This window comes from Setaria italica, chromosome VI (genome assembly GCF_000263155.2).
Source record: "Setaria italica strain Yugu1 chromosome VI, Setaria_italica_v2.0, whole genome shotgun sequence".
In the NCBI taxonomy this organism is placed as follows: Eukaryota; Viridiplantae; Streptophyta; class Magnoliopsida; order Poales; family Poaceae; genus Setaria; species Setaria italica.
The window spans coordinates 1665842-1688613 of NC_028455.1; the positions used below are offsets into that span (position 1 = coordinate 1665842).

Consider the following 22772-nt stretch of genomic DNA (forward strand, 5'->3'; position numbering starts at 1 on the left):
AGCCACGAAGGATAGATCGGGACGCCGTGCAGCTCTCAGACTGCGGATGGCACAAATGAGCTCGCCGCCGCCGGCGCCGCCGCCCTCGCTCGGTCGATCTCCTCACACGAACATGTCGGGAAGAAGGAACAGCGGTGAATGCGGATAGTGATTGACGATGGGTGGGTGGGCGAGCATGCATGGGCTGGGCTGGGCACGGGTAAGATCAGGCTCATTCGGGACCCAGATGAAAGCAACTAAAGAATGTTGATTAAACTACGGGCTGCTTTAAGATTCGTGCAAGAATTTAAGAGAGGAGTACTGGAGCAGTTCTCATCACTAGTTTAAAGTATCCATTACAACTTCTACAACAACAAAAAGTTTCACCCATGCATGCTACATTAATTTTGAAGTTACCAGCAGTTTCAAAGGCAGAGCTGACGCCAATGCCAGAGGCTGCATAATAAAACACCAGAGAAAAGCCATCCAACATTAGCTCTGGCTCCATTCGGACGTGAATGGCAACGGTACTTCATCTCAAATTCTCAAGTGTACATATTCACATAAAACACACACGAGTCACTAAAAACAACAATCAAACTAGCACTACCAAGTCTTACATATACAATCTGTACCGTCTTTGCATCTTCGGGCAGTTTATTTTCTTGTCTCCGGCCCAACAGTATATATTTGCTTCTAACGTGTATACATATATGCACATAAAAGAAACAGCCTGAACAGGCTGCAAACACCCAACCCAACAGTTTTTCCTTTGGTCAAGAACCTGCCCACATCTTCGGTCCTGAGCTGCCCACAGATCCAGAGTTCACCAGCTACAATGTACACAGACCTGGTATAGGAGGAGGAGACCATTCCGTGGATGCAGATAAGGAGAAATGTGAAAAAGCCCATACTAGTGAGATGGATGGTGCGAGACTCAGCATCGGAACCGGATGACGATGCACGAGATATCGTCCTTGCTCATCCTCCCCAGGGCCTCGGATGTTAGTCGCTTCGCTGCTGTTTGTGGGTCCTTGGTCGACTTCACCAGATCAACAGCTTCTTGGTTCTTCATTACCTTTACCCAGCAAAGACACAGACAAACAACAGATTTATAAGCACACTTTTAGGAATATAAATCATAATTATACATGGCTCCACGTGTTAATTTGTTGCTCAGGCATATCTATTTGTGTTTAACATACGACAAGAAATAGCAGTATTTTAACTGGATCACTAATCAAAGCTACTACGATTTGGCCCATCTTAACCAAGTGACAGATCAGCTAATTGGTCTTACGAAATTGCAATTTTTCTGCTCAGAAAGTTTTTCTTGTCTTTCGCAATAAAAAAGGTACATATAAACTAATGGATAAGAAAACAATAAGAAAAAAATTTATGGATTGATTTCCCAAATGAAAATGTCAATGTGTGGTCACAAATTCTGTACTATGGAAGGTGATATCATAAAGTGAAATTGGCGGAGAAAACACATACCTTCCACAATCCATCACTGGCAAGTATGACAAATTCTACACTCGGATTTATCTGTATATGCTTAACATCCGGTTCTGAGCTCAAGTGCGCCTTGAGGCTCTGATCACCAAAAGCTCTTGCAACGGCAAGTTGGCCATTTACACGAGGAACGTCACCTATCAGCAACTAGAAAATGCATTGAGACAGTTTACATTGCGATAGGATAAAACAACGATGAAATAGTTAGGCAACTAGATGCTTACCGGGGAAAGTAGAAACAAAACCACCTTGCTTTTCAATCCTTTTTCGTTCATTAGTTGTATGGGGTTCATGATCAACGGTAAGCTGATTAGCAGTACCTCTTTCACACACAACAGCTCTTGAATCACCTATATTTGCTATCCACATATCTTTACCATCAACTACAATAGCAGTAACTGCTGTTGAACCGCCTGGTCCTAGTTGTTTAGAATTTTCCAGAATATATTTGTTTGTAGAGCTGTATGCATTTTTAATGGATTCTTGAGGGTCCGACCAGAAGAGAGGCTGTAAATACCATAAATCGGAAACAGGATGAGTACCTTCGTAGAGGAAATGTCATAAATTGAAATTGCATAAGTTTCTTTCAGTATGTTTTACATGGAAATTACATAAATGTAGTCATGTTTTACATGGAAAATACACAAGAAAATGAAAATCTTACCTCTTTCAGTATGTTGTTAAAAAGATTAGCTTTCAAATAACTGGCCACGCTATCTCCCAAATGGCCATCATAAATGGCAAACAGACCAAGTTCATGATCATTTTCATATCTGTACTCTGCTACGTGGTAGTCTTCCATGTCATGGCCAGATCTTCCTTCCACTAAGTGAAATCCATGTGTTACTTTGTTGCTCGACAACTTACTTTGTCCTTTTCCAGTATCAGATGATGATGAACTGAGACACGCTGCAGTCTTTAGAGTACATGTAAGAAAACAAAGGTTACATCAACAGATTCATTTTAAATCGCTAGCAATTGTTAAAGCACTGATGGAACACAACAAAGAAAAGGAATCCAAGTGTGAAAGTATTAACATTTACAATGAAAATGAAGTTTATAATGTCATAAAAATAGTTGATGTAAAATTAATATTCTGATTACTATATAATTATCATGAAAATTGAAGTGTTCACTATAGGATCTTGGACTTGGATTGGATCATCTCGAAACAGAGAAATGACTGTATTTTCTAACAAATCAAACCCAGGTTTCAAAAGTGGAAAAATGACTTCTTCCGTTTAGTCTCCCTTCAACTGCACAGAATGAATGGTACACTAGAGCTATTTATCTTCCTGGCTAAATGCCCTTTTATAGCTTTGGCCATAGTTGGTGCATGTTCCCTTAGTCTTTTTATTTTCTGGCCTTTTGACGCCATGTACAGTTTTTCTTTTCCGTTTTTATTCCTGTATATAATATATTTACCAATTACCACTAGGGGCTTCCCCTACTGTTTCTGCTCAAAGGAAAAAAAAAGTACACCATAGCCTCACTAGTTATTGTGAAGGAGCTTGCTGGCGTAGGTGGGAAGAGAAAATCATCGAAGATATCAGCTGAGACATGCCCAGTACTAGTTTGACAAAATGGAAACTGGGAGTTGTATGTTTTGGGAGTTCCAAAAGAAAAAAAACATTTTGAGAGATGGTTATAATTATTCATCCCTAATGTTAGGCATGGTTAAATCCTGATGGTTGTGCAGATGTTTCTCATCCATTAATGCAACAATTTGGGACACAGACGACCACATTCACCGCCCTATCTTCTACATATAGGCATGTGCTGGGTTGACAAACATATATGTGGCATTCATAAATCCAACAGATCCATCATAGCCCATAGACCCCTACTGAAACATGACACTCAGATTCAGAGTTACTCCTTATACAGTTATACGGTTATACCTAACACGGTAACACCAAAAGCTGCTATATTGCAGTTTCAATTTCAGAAACCCTGAAGGCTAGCTGAAAATCTAGAACTGGAATGCATCAAGATTTGAGAAGCCTCACTTCTGCGATTTGCCACTCTGACAAGAATGATTCATAGCAACTACACCCCAAACCCAGCTCTTTATCGCAGCACGTGTGGCTTACTGGCTTTGCAGCGTTCTTGTGCAGGCTCAGGACTAGGCAAGCTAACGCTTGCCCACCAGCATCGGATCCTACCCAGTGTAAGGCTCCTCCAAGGTAAGTAGCCCTCTTCAGTCTTCCCCCACCCTCATGACCAAGCTAACGATCAATCCCCGTCCTACGCCCGAGCACCCCCAATCGGAAGTCGCTTCATGTCCTGGACGCACAGCTTGCTCTGAGCCGGCCGATGGCACAGACCACCCGCCCGCGCGAGGGGCAAAAGCTAGCAAATTAAAAGCTTGAACCTTTCTGAGGAAGTGAACTTAAAGCAACTTTCCTAAATTAGCACTCAGGGCGTACAGTAACATCATGTAGGCTCGCGAATTCAAGGGTCTCGTCCCGCAATCGGGCGAGGCCAGCGAGCTAGCCAGCCGGCGGCAGCCGGCCTCGCCGGCGCCGGGGAAGCAAAAAAGGAGAACAGAGACAGCTGGTTATTACCATGAGCATGTTGAGGATGTCGGGCCGCCTCTTGCTGCGGTGGATGCGGAGCCCGCCCCCGGCCGCCGGGCCCGACGGCGACGACGAGGACGAGGAGGAGCAGGACGCCGACGCCGACGGCGGCTGGCTGTCCGCCGCCTGCCCGCCGATCATGGCCGCCCGCCGCCGCAAAAGGACTTCTTGGGTCGGTCTCCTCGGTTCCCTCCAGTGGCTCTACTTTACATCGGCGTGTCCGTGTCCTTGCTCCCGTGAATTTCATTTCTTTCCCCCCATCTCTCTCTCTCTCCCCTATGTCTCTGTTCATGAGTTCCTTGTGGTTAACGGGATAATTAATTCCGGCGTGGCCACATCAGATAATTAATTCCGTCTATTCAAAAAAGATAATTAATTCCGTAAAGCCTCATCTTTTATGGTTCACAGTCTTGACCCTATGGACATGACAGCATTGGTAGTACAAACTTCGCGTTTCAAATTGTAGGTTATTTTAATTTTTTAGTTTATAGATATTATCCTGCACCTAGACATACACTGTATTTAAATGTATAATAATATCTATGAAAAAAAGCTAAAACGAATTTGTGCATGAAAAAACTCCTGCTTTTTTTTTTGCTTTTGATAAAGTAGGGGGCCTCCTTTGCTTAGTTGGAACCTTGGAGGTGCCGTGCGCAGTAAGCTGAAACAAAGCGACCGGTTCCCTCCGTTCACAAATACTTCACTTCCGGCACGATCCGGTCAAAACATTGACCACCAATCACTTTCAAAACTTATCATACGCGTAGACATTTCATGAAAAATAGTTTCCCAATATTTCCAATTTTTTCTGGACTGCACAAATACTTACCATGATGTTCAAACACATTGTGCTGAAGTGGCACCAAAACAGGCAATTTTTCGGCCGACCTGGAACCCCTTGGGATTTTCCCCTCATCAGCATCAAACCTTGTACTACTACCAAAAAAAAAAGAAAAAGAAGAAACGGTTGCCACGTCGACAAGTACCGGCAGTCACTGTCGTGGCAACTGGCGAGTCAGCCCACAGCAATATTACCAATGCAGCAAGTGCTGTATGACTCAGCCCACAGCTACTGAACCTGAATTTGGAACACAAATTCCTTCTCTCTCTCTTTGATGGGGACACAAATTCCTTCTTGAAACAACGGAAGAACACGAACTGGAGATGTTAACCGAAAAATCACGCACCAATTTGGCGGAGCAAAAAGTTACATCACCGCATCGATCTGGTTGATACCTTAACCTCTGTTGTGCAATCCAGTCAGAAAGGCTAGCGCGGCCGACTGTCAAACATGGTAGCTAAAAGAGCCACAGCCACATTACATGACAAAGATGCATATCATACATGTAGACCTCTGATTTAACTGGCAGATGGTCCATGGGTACACACCAGACCTGTAACTGGACCTAAATTGATAAACCTAACTATATAACAAACAAAAGATGCAAGGAGAGGTTCTCTATTATACTTTTCCTAATCACAAGTAGAATCACACCAGATTAGATAAGCCTCCCAGGGTGCCTCTCCTTAGCTTCACAGATTTGGTCCACAACATTGAAAAGGATGCGAAAAGAGTTGCATCTTTCCAAGTCAATCGTCAATATCTTGGACCCATTGCAAACCTGCCATAGGATAACAAAAAGGGATGCAATATCCCGTGCTAAGCAAATTGCAAGTGCATGAAAAAAGGGGAGGAAAAATACAAGGTCATATTCTTATCTCTAATTTCCAACTAAAAACTCAGTTAAAACTACCATAACATTAGGCAACAAATATAGCCATTTTCTTGTGTATATCTCCTGTAATACTCAAAGATACTCCATCCGATCACAAATATAAGTACTTTTAGATCCGTCCAAGTAAAAGGTTTTTTAACTGTTGATGACTAAAATTCAAATAGTTTTGCAACATGAGCTTGCGGTACTGTATCTTAATCAAAAATAGTTTCGTAATATAATTGGAATGGAATACTTTCGTAGAAATTGGTAGTCAAAATGTCACCTTGTAGACCATGTCGATGTCCTAAACTGCTTATATTTGTGATCAGAGGGAGTAATTAACAGATAACAGTATCCACAATTTGATGGCATTATTTTCCAGTCGTGCATGCACATCATCCACAGTTTCCTTTTCACTATAGACCATTAAAGGTAATAAGCAGATGGGAGTGCTTTGAAGGTGGAAAACTGGAACTGACCTTTGAGTACTGATTCCACTGCAGAATTAGGAATAATAAGCCCAACAAATCGCCGGTTATCATTTGTCGTTTCCAAGCGGACAACACGTATTCTCTTGTGAATCTGTCGCACCTATTTGATTACGTAAGCAAAATAATTAGAGAAGAGTAGATTAGAAGACCCAATTATTTAATTTCACCAAGCTGTCTAATATAATATTTGAAGTAATGAACTGATAACTGCGGCAGCTCCTTGTAGTAAAGAGAGAACAAAATAATTAAAAAAACAAACCTGCTTAGCTAGTGCCTTTTCTACTACACCCCATACAGGAAGTATTAAACCACCCAAGATATTAATCTCCTGTAACCTTCTCCCAACAGTACAATGGCTTCCAAGTTTGCATTTTGGCCCGTGCATACACTGAAAGTAAAAAAAAAACTGATTAATGAATGAATCTAGGCCAAGTTGGTTAAAGGGCAGAAAATATAGCCAATCATGTCATGGATAACAAAATGGAAAATTTTGCTACATAACTCTGCTCCTTCGTGAAATTAGCTGTAGGACACTGAAATGTGCTTTCTTTGCTGTATTAACACATTAGTTTCTTTGCTGCAGGACACCGCCAAGAAGGTATTTTCTTGTAATTAGCTGTATTTCTTGTAACCAATTGATTTTCCTCAGTGTCCCATAAGAAGGTATGCATTATCATTTTTAGATGCTGGAACTATAATCTATGAAAATAAAATATGAGCCAAAACAACAGAGCCTTGTTGTCCCAAGCAAGTTGGGGTAGAGACAAACGAAGAGCTAAAAGCACATCGTAGACTGGATGGATGGATTATTGTATCATTTTCATGTTTTTCCCCTTTGTGCTACTGGTAAAAAACTACTGGCATTTCTTTTCCTAATTTGCTAACTCATTTGGCAATAACAGATCACTGGAAATTTAGAAATGAAGTAAGCCAGCTTAATCCTAATATGTTTTTGGATAGTTTCTACAAGTATTACAATCAATGTTCAATGAAATTATCGAACTAAAGTATTACCTGCTTGGATGAAGCATCATACTCTTCTTGCCAACCTTTGCCAATTCTGTCAACAGATGAGACCTTCCTATACTTGCTTTTAAGTTCAACCAAAGGCATCTCCCTTGAAAAAAGACAGTGATAATAAAAAAAATTAGCCCCAAAATTTAGCCAACTACCATGATATAAGACATTCATAGCCCACAAATAACAGCTAAGCTTTACAACCTGTTCATAAATATGCGACTTTGTAGAATGCGTGCAGTCAAACTTCTCTATCTTTGACCATTTGGATTGATCATATGAAAATAGTATCATTGAATCCGTGGAAAATGCTTTCATCATATAGTAATTTAATGACTTTTTATTATCATGTTCATTTAAAATTTGTGGTTAACGTTGCACAGTAAAGATCATGTAATTCAATGTCCAAAACGTCATACATTTATAAACGCAGAGAGTACTCAAGATGAATCATAAAACTCCATCAAGAGTTTGATGTATTTAGGAAGCAGAAATAGAAAAGAACACTAAAAGAAAAATGATGAATCAGGTACCTTGAAGCCTCCCCAACAGCAGGACGAATTACTCTGTACATTCCTTCAGTTGAGCTGGTACAGGAAAAACGAGAACAATTGCAATAAGGGTTCAGGTTGTAAAAAAGCATAGTTGCAACAATTACAACGTGGCATTATATTTGTTGGCAACCAAGCAAACAGTAGTGTGATAATCATGATAGATGTATAACAGAGCGTATTTTATTAAACCAAGCACCTCAATATCCATATACCTAACTTCAAACAACAGTAATAGATGTATGTCAAATTTTTATGGGACCAATAAGGCACCTTTTCTTATGTTTTAAAATTATTGCTTGACTCCAAGCTGAAATAGGGCTCCTAGAATTCATGGAATTCATGAAATACTTGCTGAATTCTCCAACAGTGTAACAAAATATATCGAAAGTGTCCAAGGATTCCCAACAAAGTGCAGATTACTTGCTGAATTGCTTCACTCTTGATCAAATGAAGAATTACACAATGTTCTTTTACTTAGGATAGCTACCTTTCTCAACAAGAATCTTTCTTATTTAAATTTTAAGACAGAAATTTGCAATCCTGAGATATTTTGCAAAACAGAACTAAAGATAACTACAAACATATTCATCAACCACATCTTACCCCTCAAAAGCTAGCAGAAAGTGCCTTCTCCCCATCCATTCTTTTCTGGACTCATAGAATCCATCACTGGAAGAACCTGCTTCATCTTTCAGCCTTTCTTCAAGAATTGCATTTGCTAACTAAACATTTGCAATTGAAAATATAAAGAACAATGCAGTTGTCAAGAGGTACAGTCTTCAAACTAATGCAGAACCAAACTGGAATATGACTACAATTTATGTAGAACCAATTCTAATGAAAAACAGATAAGGGCTTCAAAATGCAGCTTACCTCAAAAGAAACTCCACGATCAATTGTAAAAGCATATAATATTGTAGTAGCACCAGACAAGGTATCGACATGAACAGTCTGCACAAGCAAACTTCAGCTATAACTATTGGAAGTACAACTACTGCAGCAAAGTTTTATCTGAAGGAAATACTACCTTTGGGGATTCTTTCATTTCGACACTTTTAGCTTTGATATCAACAATACCAGAATCAAGTTGCCCTTCAGTCCGTGCATTCTGAATGACTAAATCCAGTATGCTTGTGAAAAGATCAAATAATCTGTCAAATTAAGTGTGTTCATGAGATATCGACTGACAAGATACAAATATAGTGAAAGAAACTGGTGCTCAGAAAACTTGCCTATTCTGGATGTCTGGAAACAACCCCAGAATACGATTAAGGAAACGGGCCACATCATGCATATCAGAATCAAGAATCCTACCAGTAAGCTTTCCACCATTTTTTCCATTGCCTGCCACAAAAATTGCTAATCACATGCTCCATTTGAAACTAAATAGGACAGATTATAACGTAAAAACTAGCAGAACATTTCTGTTGTGCATTGCAAGTATGTTAAGTAGCAGTAGCAAGCACCATTACACTCATGGTTATGACCTCAGGCCACAGCCAAACTACTACTTCAAACAAATTACAAAAGGACATGTATAACAACAAATCCAGAAGTGAAGTTTATATGATAAATTGGCCAAAAACATCAAATTTGTGGCTAAGAAACATATGTAGCTTTGGGATGTGTACCCATCAAAAAGGCTATCTAGAATGTGGTACCTTTTGTCTATGATAATAACAGGTTTTATTACAAAGAGTAGAATGAAACAGCTGAAATATATTAAGTTCAAAAGTGGCGGAATTGCTACGAAGCATCACTAGCTTTGGATAGTAGAACATGATATTTTGATAACAAAACAAACAAAATATAACTTTCCAAAGTTCATACTTTTAATTTTGAAACAATACAAATAGGTCTAAAACAACTTACACATTACAGGATCCCTAATAATTCCAACTGACACTAAAGCAGCTTTTGCTTTAGTGATGAACTCTTCAAGGGTAGATTGATTCTCAGAGCATCCCAGAGGCACAACTGGAAATGCATCCTGGTAACCTTGAAAAAAATGCTTTAGGATAATGCATGGACTTTGAAATAACCCTTCCTTCCACAGGGAAAATAAAAAATATTAACTACTAACCTGTTCCATTATTCCTCTGTACATCATTGTCAGGGCTTTCTTTCCATAATTACTGTCATAGTTAAAGGCACTAAGTGATGGTCCAGCTCTACAAAAGTTAGATCACACGATGTAATCTTCAGAGATATTCGAGGTTATACTTATTACAGATCTAAGCTGACTGAGATCAACCAAAGGGAGAAAGAACCTTCGATCTCCTTGTGTTAAAGCTCCAAGAGACTCCAGTCTCTTCGCCACGATGGATGCAAATCGCTTCTCACCACCAAGGTTTGTAAAAAGAAGCCTAGATTGGTGTTTCAAAAATTAAAACTTGAATACTTAATCATCAACAATTAGTAATTCATCAATCAGAACTACACTAAGACCCTGATTTTGATCACTTTCTTTGAAAGTAATGTAACAAACAGTATAGATGAGCAATTGAAAAGTTTCGTGTTCATATAATACCTATATTCAGGTGCAGAAGTTTGATTAGAACGATGGGTTCTCCCAAACTGCTGAATTGCACGGTCTGCACTCCAAGGAAGCTCTAGTGTTATGTGTACCCTTCTCCTCTGGCATGTGTAGTTAAGAAAGATAAGGAGCAATCCTATAGACAATCGTCTCAAATAATTATATGGATGAGCAAGAGAGGAAAAAAAACCTGATTTTTCGCCCTTCGATCAGCATGTAGAGAAACACCAGCTGATCCTGCTTCCGAGATTATAGCAATATTCTTTTCTCCATTCATGAACTGCTGCTTTTCATGCATATTGATCATGTCCAATGCGACTTCTTTCCTAGAAAAGGGCGTAACGTTGTAAATGAGAATTACTGAATCAAAGAAGATAACAGGCCCATTGTAAGAAAGCTCTCTCACGTGTTCCTCGCCTGGTAAGTAACACCTTTTCCGTCTGATGCTCTTATTAGCATACCACGTCGCCCAGTTATTTCGGCAACATTATCAGGACCACCAAGCTACAAAATACAAAATGGCATTGTTGATGACCAAATAATCAACTAAATTCTTTACACAACCATACCACTCTGCTCACTCAAAAGTGTGACGGACTGAGGAAGTACACAAATAGGATTGAAATTATCAAGATGATAACTGGATGGGCTCTGGATGTCTTAGATCATACATCAAAAGTCAATGACACCTCCTAAAACACATAACTTATTCACATTTACTCATGTGTTTCATTAAGCCACATAAGCAGTTATCAATAGGTCACTCTACATTTCCATGGCTTAGATATGGGTTCACATACTCCTCTTTGTAGCCTGAGGTTACTAATACCAACTACTGCTCAGCATTCAACAAAAATTTCATAAGAGGGGAATTCACCATTTCCATTTTGAAACTTCAATTACCTGATCGATGATATCATCTAGAGGATTATTAGGGAAATCCAATGACCGGATAATGTCAAGAATCTTCGACTTTCGCTCCACTGCAGCATCATACCTGAAAACAATTTTGCAGGTAAGTTTCTGAACTGGGCCATATGAGCATGTCAAATTAATGAATAATTATTGATTTGCATAACAGGCACCTCTTCGACAGTTCAGTCAAGTAAGCATCTCTTTTTTTCAAGTAGTTTTCTACTTTCTCCTTGCAACTATAACATGACCAATCATCAGTCAAGGTTTCAGTCCAAGGTGGAGTCAGGCAACCAGGGTGAACACGTGCAGCACAAACAGAGCAATAAAGCAACAGGTTTTTCTCCTGAAATGGCATGCAAATTAAAGGGTCAAACAAATAAAAAAGTAGGCAAATAGAATATAAAACAGCTATTCTCTCCAATCTCAGTATTGCCTAGTGCGGTGACATACATATCAATTTCAAGTTTTTATCCACCAATGATGAATATAAAATGGCTGCCGCAATTATTCCCCCCTTTTGCTTTTGTAAATTTACCGGCAAACTAGAATCTGGTCAAATTCAAAATTCGAAAAAGGTACTTTGGGAGGACATATATATCCATTCAGGTAAGGACTTAAAGGTGAAACCTTTAAGATTTGCACACAATATTAGCTATCAGAATGCAAAGATATGAACATGCATGAGCATGATATGGTAGCTGCTTTAAATGATCTATGTAAGAAGATTGAAACAAAGAAATAAATCAGAGTAGGAGTCCAGTTCTGACATCGGAAATGATATTATAGATGGCTGACATAGATCCTAGCCTATTTTGCTGGCCCAAACATACTTTTTTTTTACCGAAGTCAGCATGGGAAGCCCCAACCTATTTTTTTATATATTTTTTTATTCCAGACCTGTTTATTTCGCTCCAGGGAGCTGAACCCAGACCTGCTGGATGCTACTCAGGTGCTCTAACCACTAGGCTAGAGGCCCTTTCACAGCCCAAACATACTTGAACATTATTTGGTAGTAGCTGCAGCTTGTAAGAGTAAATAAATCATATAAAGAGAAGATCAGATGGTTATTCCATCACCTAGAAAAAGTCAAACAAAGTTCTCAAAAAGAAATATACAACAGCTCATACCCAGTTTCGTGCACGCGTCATTGATCTTAATTGCTTTGCAATAACAACTTTCCTTTCCAGAGTAAAGATCTAATAATAAGTGTTGATTTTCTTTCATGGGTTACCTTCTAATATTTTATGTTATTATTAACTAAAGGTGGTTACAATTAAAAACATACATTTTCCACATACCCCAAATCTAAGACAAACCCTTAAGGGCTTGTTGAATGGAGCAGGCTCAGTTGCCTTGGATTAGGAGGGAGGATAACTCCCTTCCAACAAAGGAATTTGGTCAAATCCCTGCATACTCTAACAGGCCGGATGCAGTTAGTGGTTTGTATTTACTGGTTTCTGGACGATACTGAACAGTTACCAGGTAGCGGTGGTTTGAACAATTGGGGCCTGGCTAACGTTACAAATTCAATTTAGATTTGGCAGGTGAATTAAAACTGGTTGCCAGCAAACCGGTATTGACATTTGCGGAATTTTTTCCTAAAATGATTTTTAAGCTCTGGTGTGACAATAAAATGATCCTGATGGGTAAAAGTGCCAGGCACAATTAAATCACAAATAGATTAAAATCTGCAGTGTTTATTGAAACATAACAAGTCACCTCCTCAGTGTTGCAGATCTGACACGTATAGAATTCCTCATCAGAATCTGTTGATTCATGATCTGACTCTGCTGCAAAATTTTACATAATAGATCAATAATTAACTCAAGTGATTATCAGGAAATAGATCATATTTATTCTTCAAAAATCCATGCAACAATAGCAATTAACTATTTCAAATTTCAAACACCACAAAGTACTATCAGAAGAAATTACTTTTACAGTTTCAGAGGTCATAAGTGTTATTCGGATGCTTTCCAAGTCATTTCATGCAATTATGAAATTGTCAAGTAATAAAGCATGGCATCTATGTGTATATCAGTGTATGCACACGCATAGTCACCTTCAACAAAATAAACTAGCCTGCTGTACTGACACTAAATAAATAGATGGAATAATATATAAAATACAAACCATGTTCATTGGTTCTTGAAGATAGAAAAGGTGATTTCCTTGTCACTTTTTAATGTGAAAGTATGGCAATAATTATCCCTGCAATTTCTTGCAGTAACCAATGATCATGGGTCATAGCCTTTGTGATTTACACCAGAGTCTCAAAATAATTGAGGTGGTTAAGAACATCCACCAATGTCAGGTCTGTGGTTGTGCTACAGTGCTACACTATGGAACCTCGGAGCACACAGAAATCTGTACCAATTTCGAGAATACTTAGATCATTGAGAATAATGCTTCCAAGAGATAACTATAACTAAAATAGAAATCTTTTGCCACTGCAGTACCATACATAGCATTCATTAGCAACCACACTGTCAAGAAACTTACGTGGAGGATGCCCGTCACTTCCATCGTCACTCACATCTTCCAGTTTTCCAAGTTTACTAACTCGTCCTTTCAAGGACACATCGGGTCCATAATGCCGCTTACGCTGAAACTCCATGACCTTTTCTTCATCTGCAACAGCATATGCATTTTTTTGTGAATAGAACTTGTACTAAATACCAACAAGGGAGCAAAATATATGGAGGGTACATGAGAGTGGAAATAGGAATACAAAAAGAACTACAGTACCTATTATGTCACTATGTTATATCCTTCATAACACAAATAAAAAGTGATATATCCTCATATTCTCTTCTAAATAAAAATCAAGAGAGTACTAAAACTCACTTTCTGCAATATAATTAGTCAAATTTTCAAATAGTCCATCAGTACGTAAATGTATGATGTTTTGGACATCAACAGCCTCGAAGACACGCATTTGACTACTACTTTTTGTGTGAAAATGGTAACAAAAAATATATACTTCCTATATTATAAAATTATTTCCCGTGATAAATACAATGATACTATGTCAACGTGACCAATCCATATACATTTTGTTAAATCTATGGTCAAAGATAAAAGGTGTTGACTGCGCGCATTCTAGGACGTATACAATGACAAACAGAGGTAGTAGTAGTTTTTGTGAGTGTTACGACAGTTGACATCCGAAACATTGAAGTTTGCTTAAACCACAAGTCCTGACCTTTTTTTCCCAAAAGGTGTCTATGATAGTGCAGGATGGCTACAGCCTACAAGTGGGGTTATTGTACATTTGTACAGAAATAAGTGATGGTAAATATGATGTGCATAAATGTGATGTAGCAGTAAGGTGTGTGGTCTTATATCACAACAATAGAAGGCAGCATGACCGCATTACAATTACTTAAACTAAAAAAAAGCCAACCCCATTTGCAAAAACCATAGCAAAAACAGGAGTTCATAAGTCCTTTATCTATTGCAAACCATCATCTGGTTACAAACATAAAACCACTTTGATTTCAGCACAAAACCATGAAAAACTGAGAAAAATGAAGTAATTACTCATAACAAAAACATCAATTAAAAATTTTATGTAGAAATTTAACTTATTCTGGAAGACAATAAGAGACTAAATTTGCAAAACTACAGATACTTTGGCAAACTTATCACAAAACTACAGATTTAACTCAAACATTAGCATTATGTTCCATCTATAAAGTTTTTGCTGGTTGCCGATGCAAACCTTGCTGAAAACAATCAGGCTTTGGTGGCAAAGGATAATGATCTTCTACCAGCTTAAGAAGAAGCTCCCTAGGACCAGAGACAAAATCTTCCAATTCAACGCCCTGCCACATTTTATTGGGAAACAAAATTTTGGAGCATCAGTTCGCCTGTCGAGCTATAGAATACACAAGATGGGTAGAAAATGATGAGTAGATAACACACATATTTTGCAATAGCTTCCTCCGTTCGGGCTTCTCCGGTGCTCTGAAGACCGATCACCACACATTTTTCTTCTGCTAAGGCTTCTTTTGCCAATCTCACAACAGCAGGTACCTTCGCAGACATACACATATGCCTAAAAAAGCGCTGTGAAAAAGAATGTACAGAATGTACAGTTATTAAATTATTAACAACATGGGGTAGAGTTAAGAGTATATGAGAAGCACATAATCTGCAAGACTTCACAAGTACCGCAATAGAATTTTCTCTCTGATCTGGACATCCGGTGATCATCAAGGAGTAATGACAATATGTGAATATGACTTTCGGGGAGCCCATGAACTCTCTTATTGGTCAACATGTTTACGGTAATAAAAATATTGTTGCATAAAATGAAGGGGGACATGGTTTTTTATTTCGTTTTCCTTTTTTTTGGTCCTTGGTGAAATCAGCAAATTTCGTGAAATTCGGTCAAAATTTCAGACAAAATTTCTCAAAAAAAATCAATTTAAATTTCTAAAGTCCTTATAAGAAATCATGTGTAATTTGTATTCACAGCTTTCTCTCTACCTCAATGGTATGCTTCCTATTGCCCGGTCAACAGGTCCCTGGTTCGAATCATGTTCGTGGCTGTTTTAGTTTTTTTGTTGCGGTAGCGTAATGGAGCCCACTTGTCAGTGGCAGTGAAAAACGCAAAACTCAGAGGCAGGAATCAAACCTGAGACCTCTATTGTGCCCAAAGAACATCCAAACCACTGCGCTACATGCTGCTTTTAGTCTAAACATACTTATCTATTCTATATAACCAAAAATAAATTCAAACTAAACAAATTTTCTAACCGATAATTATTTTTTTGCTCCCCGGCGTAAAGAACAAAATTCGCGAAATTTAATTTTTGAACCCTGAAAGGGAATCACCTGATGACTGGCCCAGTATAGCCGCCATATTTGAGCTGAATTGCCTTTATCTTCTGCGTAATATTCGATGGCTGATAGGAGTTCAACACGCAGTTCAACCCAAAGTCCAGCTGCCTTTTTATACATATTCTGCAACATGAGATAACTACAGGTTAAAAAAAATAGTAGGAAAAGTTGATTTTAAAAGGATATTACTTTATGTTAATGAGCAATCACACTTTGTAACAAAAACATTCTAACAAAACAGATAAAAATGGCTCCAATAAAACTAATCATATCACCAAAACAGAAGAAAAAGGTTGCATGTCAATTTACCATCATTCTTTCCTCCAGAGGAGCTTCCAGAACATCAAAGTCAGCACCCTTATAGCTTAGGGTACGGCAAACATACATACCTCTGGGGAAGATTTAACAAGAGCAATATTAATGGTGCACAAAAACACTGCCTATGTCAATTAGTGTGCACTTGTGCAAATATAAGGCAGAGCATGGTCATATAGAAGTACCAGACACACTAACCTGGCTTTCATGTCCATAGCAACAAGTTCAAGAGCACCCACACCTCCTTTCTCAAGAGCACCTGAAAATTATTCCCATAAAGCATGAACAATAGCTAAAATCACTAATATTTATTTAGATTTAACAGGCTGAATTTCTGATGGTAGCTAAGCATAGTAGTATCATGTAAAGGATACAATGCTTACTATCGTGGAATATATGTGCCTAAAACCAGAAGATCCATTATTGCTAAGACAAAGGAATATTTGCCCTACACTAATACAACTGTGAGAACAACTAATAATGGTATTTGCTGGTAGTGTACATTTTTACAACGGTAGTTTTCAATTAGCAGCATACCTGCAATTTATAAATCCCTATGGAAAGCGGTTACCTCTAAGCCTTTTTAATCAATAAACTGAATAGGAAATAGATAGTGCTGTCCTATCATTCGAGTAAAGAAAATGCAGATAAAGCACCAGTTCATTTCCATTTATGGGCAGCATTCATATTTGAATGATTTAACAGCAAAGACATCTGATAATACTGAGCTTTTCTATCTGATTTGCTTCCAAGCCATCTATAGCACAACAAAATGTACAAGAAATGTAGCAGTTCTTGTACATTTTGTTGTGCTATAAATGGTTTGGAAGTAATCTGATAGTAAAACTCGATATTCATATAGTAAGTGCGGTTAGGATGGATAGATTAGTGATCATTTGTTTGTAAATTCAGATAAGAAATGTCAAAGGAAAAAAAAGTATACACAAAGAAAAACAAAAAAAAGAAAAGAGGAATAAACATAAACCTAGAAATTGGTGAAAATTCTCAAATGATGTTCCATCTCCCCAGAGACCAAGCCGAACCATGTAACCTAAATTTCGAGGCTCAGATGCACCCGTTGCTGAGCAATAAACAACCCGAGCTTGAGGTAACAATTCCTGTGATGTTTGCCATCAGTGTATCAATATATCATCAGAAAAAAACTGTAAAAAAATACCAAGTAATCTGACAAACTAACATCAATAAGACCGCCCCTACAAAGTAAAAGATCTTTGTTACAACAAAGAAGGGGCACACTGATAAGACCATAAATATTGTTTAAAGTTACAAAATTCATGGCAACTACCAGAGTTGGCAGGCTGCCAGCTCAATCACAAAATTCTCAGAAATGAACTTAAGAACATGGCATATCAAGTAAGACTATGGTGGCAAAAGTATTTCCTCCAAATAAACACCCTTGCATAATTTTTTAAGGTTTATGCTCCTATGGGAGGACAATTCGAATTTATGGTTTCAAACGTATATTTTAGTAGACAGTAATTTATACAAAAAATTTTAGCTCTTTCAAAGCCACACAGCTCGCATTCAAGAAATTGCACAGGAAGGCGACAGCAGCAGAACATGCTTTATGTTGATCACAAGGGCAAACTGAACAAGGAAACATCACCAAACAGGAATCTACACACACCTGAATCTCAAGGACAGCTTTACCAGTGCGGGTGGGCTGGCTCCCTGCCTCAGGAATCAGATTTTTGGCCTTGTGGCACTGCAAGAGAGATCATTTCAGCATATTAAACTAATGCACATCATGTTTGAATAATAAATGGATGTTTTCTAGAATATGCCAAATTTGTTCAATTAATCTTATTTCTCTTTTGTTGGTGGCTTGTACGTTCAAGCATGTGCCTTATATACCTCATCAAACACCAGAAGACCATCAAAGTCAGATCCACACCACTGTACCAACTGCTGCAAACGGGAGAGGCCTTTCTCAGAGGATGCTATCAAGCTACTATAAGTTACAAAAACAACTCCCTCTGTGATCCCAATGGCTTTAGAGTCTAGCTTAGAATATGGAAGCTTATTTAAAGCATGCACTGCAGAACAAATATTGGTGTCAGTCATAAACATCAGCAACAGACATGAAATAGATAATTGACATACATTCCTGGTAAAGGTTCAAGGTTGTTCATTTCAACTCAATTGATAGAGCTAAGACAGGCCATTTGATCAATGAATTCTATTAAGTGTTTAACAATTCATGCTAGTCTTGTTTCTCATGAAGACTGCCATAAAGACATCTGAAAAATGGAAATAATAATGCTTCCATACTGTTGACCATCAGTTGATACTTATAGTTTATTTATAATACTTTTCTCTCCTATATGCACCTTTTACAATGTTTTACATAAGTAGCATTACATGTAAAGATATACTTTTATAGAAGTTTTCAACAATGACATGGTGTAGATGTATCCTGTCTCCCAATTCCATTTATTTGCATCAGATGGGCTCACTTAGAGCGAATTGCAATTCCATTTTGCTCATAACTCAAAGAATGGTGTGTTTGTAGATTCACACCTTCCACGCACTTTGCACCAACATCATCCAGATCTCTACGGGCATCATATTTCAGGTCCGAACCAATCGATATCCACCTGAATAGTTTATCCATCATTTAAGTACAAAGAAGCAACAAATAATGCTAGCACAGCCGAAAAATTGGATAGGTAGTTACAGAATTTCTTTTCTTGCAGAAGTTCTTACAAAGCCTTATGCCTTCCCTGCTGCCAATTTTCCCAGATCAATCCAGCAATAGTACGTCCTTTACCAACACCAGCTCCATCACCAATGAAGAAACCTGCTCTAGCACCAGTCGGGAGATGATGAAGATGCCTCTGCCATACAAGACTGACATGAGATGCAACGTATTTACAAAAACTTCACGGAAAACAAATATCAGACAATGAAAAGGTATCTGACCTGACAAGCATACACTAACGTTTCAATTTGTAAGCAAGATAATGCATTGGTTTCATCCAATTCTTCCATAATAGTCAACTTGTGAGTAGGTTCAGGAGGTTGCACCGCTGATAAGGAGGATGTTTCTACTACAGGGTCAGGATGAGGAAGACCGAGAGAGAGCTTGGGAGGCCTCTGGAAATATAATATGCATATGTAAATTTCTCAAATCAACAACAAAAGTGAAATAGAAAGGGATCTACGAAGTCCAAAGCTGCTCTCCCTTTTTTTCATCAAATTTATTAAAACATAAACCCTTACATAATCAGTGAAAGTTTCCCCAAAAGTGCCACCTTCATCTTCATCACGCTCAACATCAACTGCAACCTGCATGAAACCAATTATCATCATATAGTCATAAAGCCAGGAACCCAGAACCATATCAAAAAGGCATTGGTAAATGGCAGATGATAGGATGCTATGGACTGTTGACTGTTCAATATTTACATGCATCATTCAACAACCAAACTTGATTGAATACAGATAAGAAAAGGCGGGAGCAAAGGCAAACATAGTGTTTAGCGCATGCATAAGGTAGACAAAAAAAACCTCATTAATACAAGGTGCTTCCGCAAAGTAAGCTAATGCACAATTATTAAGATTTAAACTGAGCCTGTTTGGATGTTGTAGTTTAGAAAAACTACGGTATGGAGAAACTGTAGTTTTAGAAACCAGCAGTGTGGTAAACCACAGTTCAGAAAAAAGAGGTCGTCAGTGGAGTTTCTAAACAACCAAAAAGACTACAGTTTTAACAATGCCATGGTTTCCAAAGATCCAAGGTTTGTTGACTCCAAACACCTCATAGGTTTTCAGAACCAAAGTAATTTGCAAAGCCATAAACAGATGCCCTTGGTATCCCTCTGAAGACTCTAGAAAACTAGTGCATGACAGCATGAGTTTCACATGATATTATTAAGTCACACAACAGAATTTTACAACCAGGGATAGACAATGCTATGGTGTCTTGTGCAACCAGAAGTTCAGTTTCTACTTCTAGTCTTACAGAGAAGTCATTGGCATTGGCATCCAGACATGCATGCGAGAACATCAAATGTGTCATTCACCACAGCTAAAAAAAGGTCATTTGACCCAAGATCAAGTCAACAGACACCTCAATTTTGACGTTTGACCTTAATCATGTCAGGCGACTAGTAATACGGTAGTCTAACTGACAGCATAGCAGTAACGATGAACAGGCAGAGCCACTCACCTCGTTGATCTCCTCAGGTGGCTCAGCAGGCGGGAACATGGGCGCCATGGGCACCTGGAGGTGCGGCGGCATCATGGGCAGGAAGGGCATGTGCGGCATCGGCACCGGCGGCGGCGGCGGCATTGGGGGCGGGACGAAGCCCGGGCCCGCGGAGGCGAGGAAATGGCGGAGCTTGGACATGTCGACGGCGAGGTCGACGCCGCACTGCGGGCACCGGAAGCGGGCGAGGCCGTGGGGCACGTTGAGGACGGCCTTGCAGCGCGCGCAGGGGAGCTGGATCTTGGTGGGGTCCACGCCCTGCGCCCGGGGAGCGGAGCGGCGGGCGGGAGGAGGGTGGGGCGCCGGCTGAGGCTGAGGCAGCGGCAGCGAAGGCGGGGGAGGCGGTGGAGTTGGGGCCGAGGGCGGCGGGGTCGGGGAGGCCTTGGGCGGGGACGGCGGCATGAGCTCCGGCGGGAGGCGCTGCGCCATGCGGCACTTGGGGCAGATGAACTCGGTCATGCCGGGGGCCACGGCGAGGACGCCGCGGCAGCCGGCGCAGCGCACCTGGACGGCGGCCGCCGGGGCGGGGGAGGCGCCGCGGCCGGCCATCGCGGAGGGCGGGGGTGAGGGTTTCCGCCGTCGGCGTGGGGAGGGAGGGGGGTTTCCGCCGCGGTGTTAGGGGAAAAGAGTGGGTTTTTACCGGGGTTCTGGCATTTTTTGGCAATCGGGAAAAAAAAGCTTACCATTTCGGGAGGCTCGTGGCATTCATTTCCTGCATATATATTACGCCAATAAACATCTTTCCCGCCGGCAGTTTCTCCACCAGGGTCAAGGGGTGTTGGGTAAAATCTGGGTTTTTAAGAGGGGTACACGTAAAAAAGACTTCTGGTCCTGTGGATTTGGGAAGAGCAACGGTCTTTGAACTTGTCTTGTGATGTCATTCGGGTTCCTAAACTCTCAAAAGTACATTTTTAGAACCTCAAATTTATCTCGGAGTATTATTTAGGTTCCTAAACTCTTATTATTACTACTGTAAAATTTGTAAGAGAAAAAAAACTTTCACATTTTCATTGTAACTGTCCCTTAACCTAACTACGGCACACTGGACCTAATCAGTTCCTCTCCCAAAATAAATGTTTAAGCAACGATGGTATTGCAGAGGAATGCGCAATCAAAAATAGAGTAAAAGTGGCATATGCCGCGTGACAAAATTGGCAAGGACCTTAAAATCTACCACCGTACGCTTTCCAAAAAAGAAAAAAAAACTACCACCATACAATCATCTCTGTGACTCTATCTCCATGCACTAAATCGTGGTGAGTTTGATATCAACAGGGATAGCTTCGTGTCAATGGCCTCAATGAGCTTAGCGGTGATTATGATTCCATAGCTACGCAAACTCGGTGGTGGATGAGGGAGCAATGATTACGTATGAGGATTGTTGGATCTCCGTGGTAGTTTGAGGTCGTTGGGATTTTTGCTCGCCTATGGCTGCTATAAGGTCGGGCTTGGTTTCCGCTTTGGGCCTCTATTTGCTTCATTGGACTGGTTAGAGAACCCTGTTTTTTTAGCAAACCGATCTTTTAACTAAATAGAATCTTTAAGGGTTTTTTATCAAATTTTTTTGTTTTATGCTTCTATCATTGGCTGCAACTCGAGCTTTATTTCTTTTGTGGGATCGTGCGTTGCCCACGCCTTTCCCTCTCGTCGCCGCTGCCAAGGCACCCTCCCCCATTTTTGATTTCATCTTCATCTACGAGAGGTAGGGGTGTTTGGGACATTTTAGTTATAATTGCACAGCCCCTAGGCTAAATCGCGAGACGAATCTATTAAGCCTAATTATTTCATGATTTGACAATATGGTACTACAGTAACCATTCGCTGAAGATGGATTAATTAGGCTTAATAGATTCGTCTCGCGATTTAGCCTAGGGGTTTTGTAATTAGCTCATGTTTAGTTCTCCTAATTAACATCGAAACATCCAATGTGATAGGGTTAAAGTTTAGCCCTTGATATCCAAACGCCCCCGTAGTGATCGTGTGAGAGGGTGGCGGACCCAGGATACAGTGAGTGAGGGCACAGGCTGCCGCCTCAAATTCAAGAACCAAGCAGTGTATTTAAGCACTATTTTAC

General features: G+C 39.7%; 2 protein-coding genes across 5 annotated transcripts; both read right to left on the reverse strand.

The window, feature by feature from the left end:
- Nucleotides 1-443: 443 nt before the first annotated feature.
- On the reverse strand, nt 444-4340 carry LOC101773828 (probable protein phosphatase 2C 44). Of its 2 annotated transcripts, XM_022827820.1 has the most exons (6): nt 4062-4340; nt 2159-2410; nt 1719-2001; nt 1477-1631; nt 894-1057; nt 444-812 (listed from the first exon to the last, which is right to left on the reverse strand). In XM_022827820.1, the coding sequence occupies exons 1-5, from the start codon at nt 4212-4214 to the stop codon at nt 917-919; spliced, it is 984 nt and encodes a 327-aa protein (XP_022683555.1). In that variant the 5' UTR covers nt 4215-4340; the 3' UTR covers nt 444-812; nt 894-916. The 2 variants fall into 2 exon arrangements, with proteins under 2 accessions (XP_022683555.1, XP_004972561.1); XM_004972504.3 differs by having other exon boundaries at nt 444-1057; nt 4062-4339.
- Nucleotides 4341-5223: 883 nt separating this feature from the next.
- On the reverse strand, nt 5224-21334 carry LOC101774231 (protein FORGETTER 1). Of its 3 annotated transcripts, none has more exons than XM_004972506.3 (32): nt 20660-21329; nt 19711-19776; nt 19411-19584; nt 19195-19325; nt 19009-19085; nt 18343-18524; nt 18116-18193; nt 17453-17585; nt 16666-16726; nt 16462-16543; nt 16147-16275; nt 15232-15375; nt 15029-15131; nt 13807-13935; nt 13024-13091; nt 11475-11647; nt 11293-11386; nt 10796-10893; nt 10580-10715; nt 10384-10490; nt 10124-10219; nt 9937-10024; nt 9726-9843; nt 9086-9197; nt 8881-9004; nt 8727-8804; nt 8457-8575; nt 7833-7886; nt 7297-7399; nt 6542-6670; nt 6271-6382; nt 5224-5695 (listed from the first exon to the last, which is right to left on the reverse strand). In XM_004972506.3, the coding sequence occupies exons 1-32, from the start codon at nt 21245-21247 to the stop codon at nt 5664-5666; spliced, it is 3918 nt and encodes a 1305-aa protein (XP_004972563.2). In that variant the 5' UTR covers nt 21248-21329; the 3' UTR covers nt 5224-5663. The 3 variants fall into 3 exon arrangements, 2 of the variants coding, with proteins under 2 accessions (XP_004972563.2, XP_004972562.2); XM_004972505.3 differs by having other exon boundaries at nt 13024-13094; XR_002678073.1 differs by lacking the exons at nt 5224-5695; nt 6271-6382; nt 6542-6670 and having other exon boundaries at nt 7312-7399; nt 8457-8532; nt 13024-13094; nt 20660-21334.
- Nucleotides 21335-22772: the final 1438 nt, after the last annotated feature.

What these genes read in the sequence shown, in the direction of transcription:
- LOC101774231 (XM_004972505.3), bottom strand. Translation starts at nt 21,247, where the DNA reads ATGGCCGGCCGCGGCGCCTCCCCCGCCCCGGCGGCCGCCGTCCAGGTG. An exon ending in GAATTTTCACCAATTTCTAG is followed by an intron (nt 16,727 to 17,452) that starts GTTTATGTTTAT and finishes AATAATTTTCAG; the next exon opens with GTGCTCTTGAGAAAGGAGGT. An exon ending in ACTTACCAGGCGAGGAACAC is followed by an intron (nt 10,716 to 10,795) that starts GTGAGAGAGCTT and finishes GCCCTTTTCTAG; the next exon opens with GAAAGAAGTCGCATTGGACA.
- LOC101773828 (XM_022827820.1), bottom strand. Translation starts at nt 4,214, where the DNA reads ATGATCGGCGGGCAGGCGGCGGACAGCCAGCCGCCGTCGGCGTCGGCG. An exon ending in ACATCCTCAACATGCTCATG is followed by an intron (nt 2,411 to 4,061) that starts GTAATAACCAGC and finishes TGTACTCTAAAG; the next exon opens with ACTGCAGCGTGTCTCAGTTC. An exon ending in TTTTGTTTCTACTTTCCCCG is followed by an intron (nt 1,632 to 1,718) that starts GTAAGCATCTAG and finishes AGTTGCTGATAG; the next exon opens with GTGACGTTCCTCGTGTAAAT.